Genomic DNA, 12,220 nt, shown 5'->3' on the forward strand with positions numbered 1-12,220 from the left:
CCTAGTTTATCACTTCCCCCTCTTTGAAGATAAATAAATAAATGTGTTCATTATGTCCTTGCTGGCTTCCTCTAAGGAAGCAAGAGCTCAGTCACGAAACATCCTGAGAGCTGGCTCGGAATTCCTCTGCTTTATACCAGTCACACGCCAGATGGGCTTTGGGAATTCCATCAAGTCAAAATAGGCCCAGTGTCCTCAGGCCCCAACCAGTGTGGCCAGTGCAGGGTGGAGGGTGGAGCTATTTCTGGGGGAAATTTGCATAATGCAGGGTGACCTGACCGGAGAGCAATTAACCTGCCCCTCCAGAGGATCGGTGGTCTCCTGAGTTACGGCTGCCGTTAAAACACACACACCCAAGAAAGGTTTTACTAATTCAAAAAGGTGCTCTGTCCCTCTCCAGACATAAAATTGTTAATAACAAATGCAAAGTTTTGGTTCCAGTTTCGTTACTTGTTGGGATATTTGAGGGCACATTGTTTCACCTCTACTCATCTATACAATGGGTAGAGTGATACTGATTTTATCATTATCGGGAAGGAAAATACCTGTTCAGATAGATGGCTGCTGGGGCGCCCGGGTGGCTCAGTCGGTTGAGCATCTGCCTTCAGCTCAGGTCGTGATCTCAGGGTCCTGGGATCAAGCCCCACATCCTGTTCCCTGCTCAGAGGGGAGTCTGCTCCTCCTCTCCCGCTGCTCCTCCTTCTGCTCTAGATCTTGCTCGCCCTCTCTCAGATAAAGAAATAAAATCTTTTAAGAATAAAAGAAGAGGACTGCTCATGACTCCCCCCTGCACGCCCCCCCATCACTCCTCTGCTTTTATCAGGGCTCCTTGGAACATGAAGAAAGCAAGATCTTGCGCGTCCAACTGGAATTGAGCCAGGTGAAATCCGAGCTTGACCGCAGGGTTACCGAGAAGGATGAAGAAATCGAGCAGCTGAAAAGAAACAGCCAGCGGGCAGCAGAGGCCATGCAGAGCATGCTGGACGCCGAGATCCGCAGCCGCAATGATGCCCTGAGGCTGAAGAAGAAGATGGAGGGGGACCTCAACGAGCTGGAGATCCAGCTGGGCCATTCCAGCCGCCAGGTGGCAGAGACCCAGAAGCACCTGCGCACAGTGCAGGGCCAGCTCAAGGTGAGCACGTGCGTGTGCGTGGGCTCAGGTGGGCCTGGCGGGCGTTGCACCTGTCCTGGGCTCCGGCCTCACACCTGGCTTTCCCGGAAGGACTCCCAGCTGCACTTGGACGACGCCCTGCGGAGCAATGAGGACCTCAAGGAACAGCTGGCCATCGTGGAGCGCAGGAATGGGCTCCTGCTGGAAGAGCTGGAGGAGATGAAGGCGGCCCTGGAGCAGACAGAGCGGACCCGCAGGCTGTCGGAGCAGGAGCTGCTGGACGCCAGCGACCGCGTGCAGCTGCTGCATTCCCAGGTGGGCGCCTCCCCCCTCCACCCTGGGCCCAGGTAGGACCCACCCTTGCTCCCAGACTAGCGGTCAAGACCAAGGTGCATTAAGCTTCGCTCTTGGAGGGCTGGCTGGCTGGCACAGTCCAGTAGAGCATGCAACTCCTGATCCCAGGGTTGTGAGTTGGAGCTCCACTTCGGGTATAGAGAGTACCTAAAAATAAAATCTAAAAAAAAAAAAAGCTTAGTTCTTGGAATAACTATGCTCCAGATGCACAGATTTCTGAGCTTTATTTAATCTAAAGATAAAAGGTGCATGCATCTTGTGGGAAAATCAGAGAAAGGAAGGATGAATGATTCCATCGAGGGGCTTGTCACGGGGGAAGTTGACAGCTAAGCCACAGCCTGGGAAAATTAGAATTGCATTTCAAAATAATTATTTTTATTACCTTTATGAAAGTTTTTGTTTGTTTGTTTTTTAGTATATGTGCCGCCGAAGAGAGCACAGTTGTTGTTTGCTTTTTAAGGACATAGAAGTTTCTTGAATACACCGCAAGGGAGCAGTGAGCGGGACAGCAGAGGAGAGGCTGTCTGCCACCTTTATAAAAGTTTTCTAAAAGAACAAAATCTTTGTTAGAAAATAGAATATAAGCAAACAAATAGAAGAGAAATACCAACTACCGTGTTACCATTTTGAGATCTTTCATTCCAGGCTCTTGTCCATGTGTATAAGTATTATACTTTTGTAGAAATGTGATTAATTTTTTTTTGCAACGTCTCATTTGAATTTTAACACTTTGTCACAAATGTATTCCCACACCTTTAAATAGTCTTCTAGGACTATTTTTTTAAAGATTTATTTGAGGAAGGGGCACCTGGGGGGCTCAGGGCGTGACCCTGGAGTCCTGGGATCGAGTCCCGCATCAGGCTCCCCACAGGGAGCTTGCTTCTCCCTCTGCCTGTGTCTCTGCCTCTCTGTGTGTCTCTCATGAATAAATAAATAAAATCTTTTAAAAATATATTTATTTGAGGACGAGAGAGCACATTTGTGCATCAGTGGGGCAAGGGGCAGAGGAAGAAATCTTCAGGAGGACTCCCTGCTGAGTGCAGACCCCCCCCCACCCACCCCCCTCCACACAGGGCTCTATCCCAGGACCCTGAGATCGTGACCTGAGCCGAAACCAAGAGTCAGTCGCTTAACCCACTGAGCCACCCAGGCACCCCTCTATGACTATCTTAATGGCAGATAAGTGATCCGTTACAGTAGGGTGGTATGGCACTTTTATTTAATCGGTCCTCCATGGCTGGATGTTTTAAATTATTCCCAATAAAATGTTTACAATCAGAAAAATTTATATGATGAACTTAACTTATAATTAAAAGTTCACATTTTCCCCATTATTATTATTATTATTATTATTAATTTCCTTATTACTCCTAGAAGTAATTAGATTGCTGGAAGCAGAATTTCCTGGTCCAAACGATAAAGACATTTGTAGCCTATTAGAAATTTGCCTTCACGAAGTGGCCCCAATTTTTATTCTCATTGGGAGAATATGTAAGACCTCTTGCCTCTAAATCCTCAAAGACCCCCCATTATACATCTTTTAATCCTTACCGGCTATATTGTTAGAAAACACCTCACCTTTTTCATTTTGATTTTCACAAGGTGTCTGGCTGGCTCAGTGGGCAGAGCATCTATCTCTTGATCTCAGGATCATGAGTTAAAGCCCCACACTGGGCATGGAGCCTACTTAAAAAAAAAAAAAAAAGATATGATGAAATTTTGATTACTAATGAGTAATTATTTCTTCAGGTGCATTCCCCCATCTGTACTTTGTGTCTTGTTTTCTTACTTGCACGATTTTGTCCTTTTTATATGTTAAGGAAGAGAATGTTTCTCCAGCAACCTACATTGCGAGTGTTTTCCACTTGTCATGACCCTTACAATTCTATGTATAGTGTGTTTTGATCATTAGAACTATTTCTCATTTTATATACTTATGCCTACCCACCCTTTCCTTGCTCTGATATCTTTTACTGAATTCTCTCTTCTTCCTCGAATATGTGAAAGTCTACCTTTATCAGTTACTCACTTATTTTATGTACAGTTAGTTCCTGGGTCTGTTTCAGGACCTTCTGTTTGGTCAAGAATGAAACAGCACCTAGCAAATCCCTGAGATGAAAAATAAGAAATGAGATGGCGATTAATTTCCTTCCCCATGCAACTGTCTCCTGCTCAATTTGTCTCAAGCATCCAAAGATAACCTACACCTCTGGGATCTGATTTTTCCTGTAGAACACAAGCCTGATAAATACCAAGAAAAAGTTGGAAGTGGACATAGCTCAGTGCCAGGCAGAGGTGGAGAACTCCCTCCAGGAGTCCAGAAACGCGGAGGAGAAAGCCAAGAAGGCGATCACGGATGTGAGCTCCATTGCTTCTTTTAGGAGCAGGTGTTTGGAGATAGGAAAGGGGTTTCTGGGTGGGGACCAGGCAAGTAGGTTCTTTTGCCTGGTGACCTCTAGAATCGTGTTGGCTTCCTAGAGTTAGATGAAGCCTCAGCAGAGACCAAGTGGGGAGGAGATGCATCACCAAGTGATAGCAGGATGAAGTAGGCAGGATCAGCATGCATAGTATTGACCTTGACAGCATCCTCTGTATCCTCCTGGTGGGGATGCCAGGTGACCTACTAATACTTCCTATGAACTTCATCAGGCGGCCATGATGGCCGAGGAGCTGAAGAAGGAGCAGGACACCAGTGCCCACCTGGAGCGGATGAAGAAGAACCTGGAGCAGACGGTGAAGGACCTGCAGCATCGTCTGGACGAGGCTGAGCAGCTGGCCCTGAAGGGCGGGAAGAAGCAGATCCAGAAACTGGAGGCCAGGGTGGGGTGACTTGAGAGGATTCTGACCCTCAAAGTCCTGTCTGATTCAACCATCTCGGACGGGGCCACAGTCCAGAAATTAGGTTGCAGGAAAGTGGGCATTGGTGGAGCGGATGTGAGTTTGGTCTGAGGACTACTTGCAGATCTCTCTGTGAGCCGATTTTCCCACCTAGTTCTCCTGTTCTCCTTCACTGGTTCCTCCATCCCCCACAACACACACACACACACACACACACGCTTTGCAACACTTAAGTCTCGGGAGCTGCAGTGTGAAGACACTTGCAAATGTTCACATCCTGTGTTTATAGGAATTCAGCTCCACATAAGTGAGGGGAAATGTACTTTACATGCACAAAATCACATATTTGGTGTAAGCTACATTTTCTCCAGCCTCCACTTGGGTGAACAACAGCCCATCCTCTGTAGAGTCTAGAGTCTCTCTTCACCTCCCACCCCCGGCTCCCAGTTGTCCCAGATTTCTCAGTCTCTGAATGAAGTCAGTCTGAAATGCTGGTTTGCTTCTCACTTGCTCTGTCCTAAGTGGCAGGTGGCCGGTGCTCTGCAGCCCACTGCCCCAGGAAAATTCTACCCCCTGCTCAAAGCAGTCCTGCTTTTTCTTTATCTGGGAGCCTATTTGTATTTGTATTTGTTTCTGTATTTGTTTTTCCTTTTTTTTTAAGATTTTATTCATTTCTTCACGAGCAACACACAGAGAGAGGCAGAGACACAAGCAAAGGGAGAAGCAGGCTCCCAGTGGGACTCAATCCCAGGACCCCAGGATCATGTCCTGAGCCAAAGGCAGATGCTCAGCCACTCAGCCACCCAGGCACCCCCGCTCCCCCTAAATTCTTTAGATGCTTACTTTTCCTTCTTCCCAGTCATACTCTATTACATGAGCTTAGCCTGTCTTCCTCATGGATCCCTCCACTGAGGGAGTGATTAGAGCCCACACCACCCTCCAGGATTCTTTGATTCCTGAGCTGGCAGGGAGCCCTCGGCCAGCCCCCCTCATCCCATGGGAGGCACCTCAGCCAGTTTCCAGTCCCAGCTGCCCCTTTATCTTTAGTTCCACAAAACTCACAGAGGCCACAAGGGCATTGCCAGGAACATAGATGTTTGCAAGAAGCTAATAGTAGTAAACAGCTTCCCGGGGCTTATGGGGTGGCAGGGGTTGCAGTGGGGGGAATATTTTTGGAACAGTGCCCAGAGTTACCGTGTTCCACTGGTAGATGTCAAGGTCGATCTGGTGAGTCCCCAGGCCCAGAGCTGCCTGCGTCTATGGCCACTGGGATTCCTCCCAGGGGCTAGGCTGCCACCCTCACTTCTTGGCTCTGTCTGGACCATGGGAGTCCGGGGCCAGAGTTAGTGACCTGTGCTCTCAGTGGCCATCCTGTCCCCTCAAGACTTCAGGGAAAGCCCTATGCAGCTATGAAAGAAACACCTGCATAGAGATTTATCATTTAAAACACACTTGCATGTGCTTTGTCTAATTTGACCCCCACATTTGAGGTGGTGGAGCAGGAATTAGAGCCTCCATAGATACAGAGAACACATAGAAATTCATTTTTGGGGCACCTGGGTGGCTCAGCAATTGAGCATCTGCCTTTGGCTCAGGGTATGATCCCGGAGTCCTGGGATCAAGTCCCACATCAGGCTTCCCTCAGGGAAACCTGCTTCTCCCTCTGCCTGTGTCTCTGCCTCTCTCTGTGTCTCTCATGAAAAAATAAATAAAATATTAAAAAAAGAAAAGAAACTCATTCTTAGGGGCAGCTGCTGATGTGCTTTGAATCAGCCAGCTCGACCCGGGGCTTGAACACACCTTGCCCATCGCTGGCCCAGGCTCTCTCCATGACCCACCCCCCGCCATGGCTTCACTTGACTAGGAATCAGGGCCCCCTAAATGCTCATGCAGGCTTCACCTGCGGGGATGGGTTGGGGCTGAAGCCCAGGCCTCACCAAGCTGCTGGCCCCAGAGGAAGAGGCCTCTCCTGGGAGCCCAGCCTGGTGGCCCCACTGAGTGCACCTAGGAGGGCTCCCTGTTCTCATCTGCACCAACAGTGGTGGCCCTGCAACTAAAAAGTGGTCCCCCAGCCTTAGGAGGAGACATTTTTACAAACTATAATGAGAGGATCCTGAGTCCCCCCTAAAATGACCGACTTGGGAGTACGTGGGAGAAGCCTGGCTGCTCTGACCCCAGCCCCGTGCTCTCTCCACCAAACCCAGGTGCGGGAGTTGGAAAGTGAGCTGGATGCTGAGCAGAAGAGGGGGGCCGAGGCTCTGAAGGGGGCCCACAAGTACGAACGCAAAGTCAAGGAACTGACGTACCAGGTAGGGGGTCTCCAAAGCCTCAGTGAGCAGATGTGGCTCCGACCCCAGCAGAAGCAGCAGTGGGTCCCGGGGGCCCTGGCATGGTGCTCTGTTTGCAGGCTGAGGAGGACCGCAAGAACATCCTCAGGCTCCAGGACCTGGTGGACAAGCTACAGGCCAAAGTGAAGGCTTACAAGAGGCAGGCGGAGGAGGCTGTGAGTAGGGGGCCCCTACTCCTGAGCAGGAGTACATCCTGTTCCATAAAGTCCACAGAGCCCGAGGCCCAGGTTTTCATGTGCAGGCTGCAAACTCAGAGCCCGAGGCCCAGGTTTTCATGTGCAGGCTGCAAACTCAGAGCCTGCCTGCACCTCCTTGGTACCTCCTGACTCACCTCATGTGGCTAGCACCCTCACTTTAGCCCGCACCCCTGCCCTCTAGAGCATCCTAGCCCACCCTGCCAGCCTCACCTTGCCCTGACCTGACACCCCGGGCATCCCAGCCCACCCCACCAGGACTCCTTAGACACCCCCCCATCCTGGTTCACAGCATCCCACCTTGCCTCCATCCCCATCCCCACGGCCTCCTCCTTCTCACCCTTCCTCACCACCACCCTCCCATTCATCCTTCCTGACCTGCCCCCTCATCAAACAGGTCTAAGAGATATTACTAGCAGGAAGCTAGGGTGGGAGGGGCTTGGGATGGGGGGAACTTTCTCTTTTACAGAAAAGAAACAGTTTAGTTGGCAAATTGAATTTAAATTTTTAAAAAAATTTTTAAAAAAGAAAAGAAACAGTTTGGGAAACTCTAGGTTAAACAAAGTTGAACTGGTTGCTTTCAGGGATTTCTCAGATTTGGCAGGTGACATGTCATGCACTCTTCAAAGTGGACAAGCCGTTCTAGAATGCAGCATGGCCCAGCCCTTCCCATACCTCCCCGCCACTTTAGTGGAACTTGGAACCTTTTTACTGTATGCAGAGCAGCCCACAGGACTGGTGTTCTGAAGAACAAAATTTGGGAGACCCTGCTGTTGATAAATGAGCATATGGCTCCTCTGCTGGTCCTTTCTGCCCCCCCTGCCCAGGGGCTGGTGGTTCCACCCTGACTACAGGGAAGCAGATCTGAGCTGGTTCAATGGGGGACGGATGTGTGCCCATGGGATGAGCATGGTCGCAGCAGGACTGCCTGGGAGGGTGGGTGCCAGGGGGCCACCTTCTTTGAGAACCTTCAGATCGCCCGGGGGCACCTGGATGGCTCCGTAGTTGAGCCTCTGTCTTCGGCTCAGGGCAGGATCCTGGAGTCCTCAGGATCAAGTCCCGCATCGGGTTCCTCAAAGGGAGCCTGCTTCTCCCTCTGTCTGTGTCTCTGCCTCTCTGTGTGTGTCTCATGAATAAATAGATGAAATCTTAAAAAAAAAAAAAAAAAAGAACCCTCAGATCACCCTCAAAAGACATGCACAGTGGCCTGGCCACAGGCAGACAGTAACTGGGAGAAGGTCAGGGTATTGGCCTCTGACCCCTCCAGGTGCCTTGAGAGGACTCGGAACTTGGGGAGCCCCAGCAGGAGAGTCGGCACAGAGCAGGGATGTGGGGGGCCAGGCAGGGATCCTAGGAGTGGCGGCTGTACCCTCGAGGTGACCAGACAGCGTACATTGGCAGGGGCGTTGTCCTCACCCCAGGAGAGGACAGGGAATCTGAGGCCCAGGAGCCCCAGAGGCAGAGTGAAGGCCTTCCTCAGCCTCCACCCCTCCATCTCCTGGTCAGGAGGAGCAGGCCAACACGCAGATGTCCAAGTGCCGGAGAGTCCAGCACGAGCTGGAGGAGGCGGAGGAGAGAGCGGACATCGCCGAGTCCCAGGTCAACAAGCTGCGAGCCAAGAGCCGAGATGTGGGGGCCCAGGTGAGAGAGCAGACCCCTTCCCCAGATTCCTGAGACCAGGACCAAGGGGGCATCCAGGGAGAGCTTGTGGGGCAACGAGCAGCAGGGCTCAGGGAACCCAGACCCCCTATCACCCCTGGCCCTGCCCAGAAAGCCTCTGCTTTTGGGGGGACCCTTCCCTCTCCAGGGCCTGCACAGCTTTGTGTCTACAACGTGCAAGGGCAAACAGTGCCATTCCTTAATATTTTTCTGGAACTTCCAGACTCTCCAGCTGCTCCACGTACGTGAAGGCAAAGCTCAGCCTTGCCTTTGGTTTGACTCATTTCCTGATTGTTTTTCTCCCACAGAAGATGGAAGAATGAGGCCTTCCAGATGCCCGTTGCCATGCGACACGTGGGGGGAGAGGGGAGGGATGGTGTCGTGAGAAATAAAGTCTCCTAACGCTGTGTCTGTCCAGCTCTGCGTGTTCGTGATCACCGTCCGTCCCGCTTGCTCGGGGTGGTTTGAGGGCCTTGCCTCATCTGCTGTACATATAAAGAAAGAAGGGATGAGAAAGTGGCCTCCTGGCCCCGAGCAGAAAAGGTGGAGAGCCAACCCTCTGCTAAGCGAATTACCAGCTTCCTTCGCACTAGAGAGAGCAGAACCCCTCCCGCATAACTAGAGAGCATTTTCCTCCTCGCAACACAGAGTGGTTTCAGACTCACTTCCCCAGTGTCTCTCTAAACTGTCAGGTGGGGAAACTGACTCCAAAGAGATTAAGGCCCCTCTGGTTACCCAAGGCAGGGTGGAGACCAGATGCCCAGGTCCCAGACTCACAGGCAGGTGCTTTCTGCTAAGAAACTCTACTTTTCCATCCTGTCCTTCTTAGGGGCCGTGTTGTACAACCACTGCTCCCCGTGACATTTGAGCAGAGAGCAGGTGTACCCCCAACTCATTCGCTCCTGGGAAACACTGGGTAGGGGCTTGTGTGTCTTCTTCCGACTGTGTTCACTCTACCTGTACAGATCTTTCCCACGGTGCCCAGAGCCAAACTGTGAAGGGGGCAGGTGGGCCTGGAGAGCCATTCGCTTCCAGGCTGAGGCTGGCCCAGAGTAGATCCTGCTGGTTTAGGGGCTCACTCCTGGATCCTAATCAGATTGGGTAGATTTGCTTACACCAAAGGGTTAAAGCAATAGAAGAATATAAGGACAGGATTAGGAACCAAGAATTAATTTGAGCCTCATCACTTCACAGCTGTAAAGGCACCACCTTGGGTTGGCCTTGGGTTGGCCACACATTCTCTGAACCTGACTTGCCACAATGGTCGTACTGCCAGGGGCATGGGCTCGGGTTCTGGCAAATCTGGATGGAATCCCAATGCTGTCACATGCCAACTGTGTGGCCTTGAGCATGTCAGTGTTCTCTCTGAGCCCCATTTTCCTTATTCTGTAAGGTGGAGATAATAAAAGTCATAGCTTCGCTGGGATGGGGCTGGGGCTGGGGTGGTGACAAGGGCTCTAGGGTTTCTTTTCGGAGTGATGAAATGTTCTAAAATTGATTATGGGGATAGATGTGTAGCTGTGAATATAGTGAAAGCCACTGAAATATATGGTATGTGAATTACATTTCAATAAAACCAAAACTGGCTTACTCTGTACCAGGCACCAAGACAAGTACACTATCCTTTAACATCTTGGATCAGCCCTTCTCTCTAGCTTTCTGGATCCAATCCTCCTTTCCATCTCACCAGCCCACCCCACATGCTTTCAACATAGTTGAGTTGGAAGCAGAAGCAGCTGGCAGCAGTGATGGTGGCAAGAAATAATCCTGAGGTCAGGTGACATCATATGTCTGACATTATCATCATCATCACCACCACCATCATCACCACCATCATCATCACTATCACCATTACCACCATCACCATCATCATTATCACCATCACTACCATTATCACCATCATTATCACCACCATCATCATCAGTGCTAAACTTTAGGACTGGACAAGTCTATTTAAAAAGATCTCTTCAATTTCCTCAATTTTATAGTCAAAGAAACCGAGATGATTCTCAAGGTCCTCAAATATTAGCCCCAGTCCAGCCCTCCCAATAAGAGTAATAACGTTTCAAAAACACAGAGCAATTGTATATGTGTTGAATGTTCACATGCTCCTTTTTCTCCTTTCCATTCAAGCCACACAACAAACCCATCAGGAGATAAGGCCTATATCAACACCCTAATTTTTAAACATGTTGCAGACAGGCTGTGGCTTGTCCAGTGTTGAGAAAAAAATATTGCAACTCTTCAGACTCTCTGTAGAGCACACGGTCTCACAATGATGGGTACTGGGTATGATGTAGTGGTAAGAGCTCTTGGTGCCGACCTGCCTGGGTCCCAGACCTGCCCCCCCCCCCCACTAGCTTTGTGATCTGGGGCAAGTGAGTTCACAATTATAAGCCACAGCTTCCTTTTGTGTAAAATGGGGGTGTAACACTGTACTTTTCTAGGGTTATTTTGAGAAGTAGAGAAGATAATACAGGAAGCACCCTTGGCCTAGAGCCTGGCACATAGTTAGCATATCATGATGGGGAGGGGCGAGACGTGGCCTCAGGACACAGGTGGAGTATAACACAGGGAGCCAGATGCACCACAGTCTGGGGTTTGGCTGTGTCTCTAAAGGGCTTCCTCTGGTTTGAGGAGATCATATACCATGTAGTTGGGGGATCATCAAAAAAATTCCTACGAAATTACACTTTCTCTGGCATCCCAACAAAAGCAGATGGGGATCCCATCTCCTCAAACACTCCCCAGTTCACCTGGGGTTCCCTAAAACAAAGCCACTCTCAGACATCTCTGCACTTACCTGGCTCCCCACATCCCAGCTCTGGGCCCCCCAGATCTCTGAGTCAGAAAGAAAGGACATTCCTATATCCTTCCCAGTGCATGACAGTGTTTCTACTACACCAGAATCCTGATCACGGAATGAGGGTATGAATGGATGACCGAGAATCTTCCATATCTAGACACCAAGTACGTCCTGATGAGAATAAAATAAAAATAATTGTTGTTTTTAATTTTCTTTTCTGAGGACTGGAAGAAGAGAAAGGAGTAAAGATAAGGTTTCTGTGCTGAGTTTTATTTTCCAGTGTCTTCATGTTGAATTCCAGCTGGCAGCTGAACCCTTTGGCTCTTTGGTTGGGCCCCTCTGACCCCTCTAATTCTCTGGAAAAAACCAAGAGGGTAGCAGAAAGTGCCTTGCCTTGGGTCTCCCACGTGGTGAGGGAGTGTGCATGGGACCAAGGCATGGGCTCCTGTCTCAGCACTCCATACTTTCTAGAAGTCCTTGGGCAGGTCAGGTGATATCTCTGAGCTGCAAGAGGGAGCTGGAAGTCCTGGCACTGCCTACTCATGGGATGCGATTGTTGAAAAATTTCTAGGTGATATTGTTGTGCAAAAGGTTTCCTCAACTGTGCATGATGCCCAAACTGAAGGTAGCATTGCTATAGCCTCACTAGCAATAATGGCAAAGGTAATGACACGGTTGCCATTATCATCAAGTCATTCTTCAGTGGCAAAGCCCAGCCATCATACTCTGGACCTGGGGCTTTGGGCTTTGGAGAGCAAAACCCACCCTGGCCCCTTCAAAACAGAGCTTTGCTGCCATCTCCTGGCTGTAAAAAGACACACTTTTCATTATGCAAATGACCTTGACACCCCACTCCTAAAGTCTCCAATATAGGTATTCGGAGAATGTGAGGTGCCCTTGGGAATCATGG

The 12,220-nt window shown here is 50.0% G+C and overlaps 1 protein-coding gene across 2 annotated transcripts in view; it reads left to right on the top strand.

Annotated features, from left to right (window-relative positions):
* LOC140630623 (myosin-13) overlaps positions 1 to 8,950 on the top strand; it is a 51,396-nt gene extending 42,446 nt beyond the window's left edge. Inside the window, exons 32-39 of one of the 2 annotated variants that reach the window (XM_072821127.1) lie at positions 824 to 1,132; positions 1,223 to 1,426; positions 3,698 to 3,823; positions 4,115 to 4,285; positions 6,508 to 6,612; positions 6,711 to 6,806; positions 8,352 to 8,486; positions 8,813 to 8,950. In XM_072821127.1, coding sequence (XP_072677228.1) covers positions 824 to 1,132; positions 1,223 to 1,426; positions 3,698 to 3,823; positions 4,115 to 4,285; positions 6,508 to 6,612; positions 6,711 to 6,806; positions 8,352 to 8,486; positions 8,813 to 8,827 — 1,161 coding nt within the window. In that variant the 3' untranslated portion in view covers positions 8,828 to 8,950. Of the gene's footprint in view, positions 1 to 823; positions 1,427 to 3,697; positions 3,824 to 4,114; positions 4,286 to 6,507; positions 6,613 to 6,710; positions 6,807 to 8,351; positions 8,487 to 8,812 lie in introns of both variants that reach the window. The other variant, XM_072821128.1, reaches the window with a different exon arrangement.
* Positions 8,951 to 12,220: the final 3,270 nt, after the last annotated feature.

Source organism: Canis lupus, chromosome 3, assembly GCF_048164855.1.
Source record: "Canis lupus baileyi chromosome 3, mCanLup2.hap1, whole genome shotgun sequence".
NCBI lineage: Eukaryota > Metazoa > Chordata > Mammalia > Carnivora > Canidae > Canis > Canis lupus.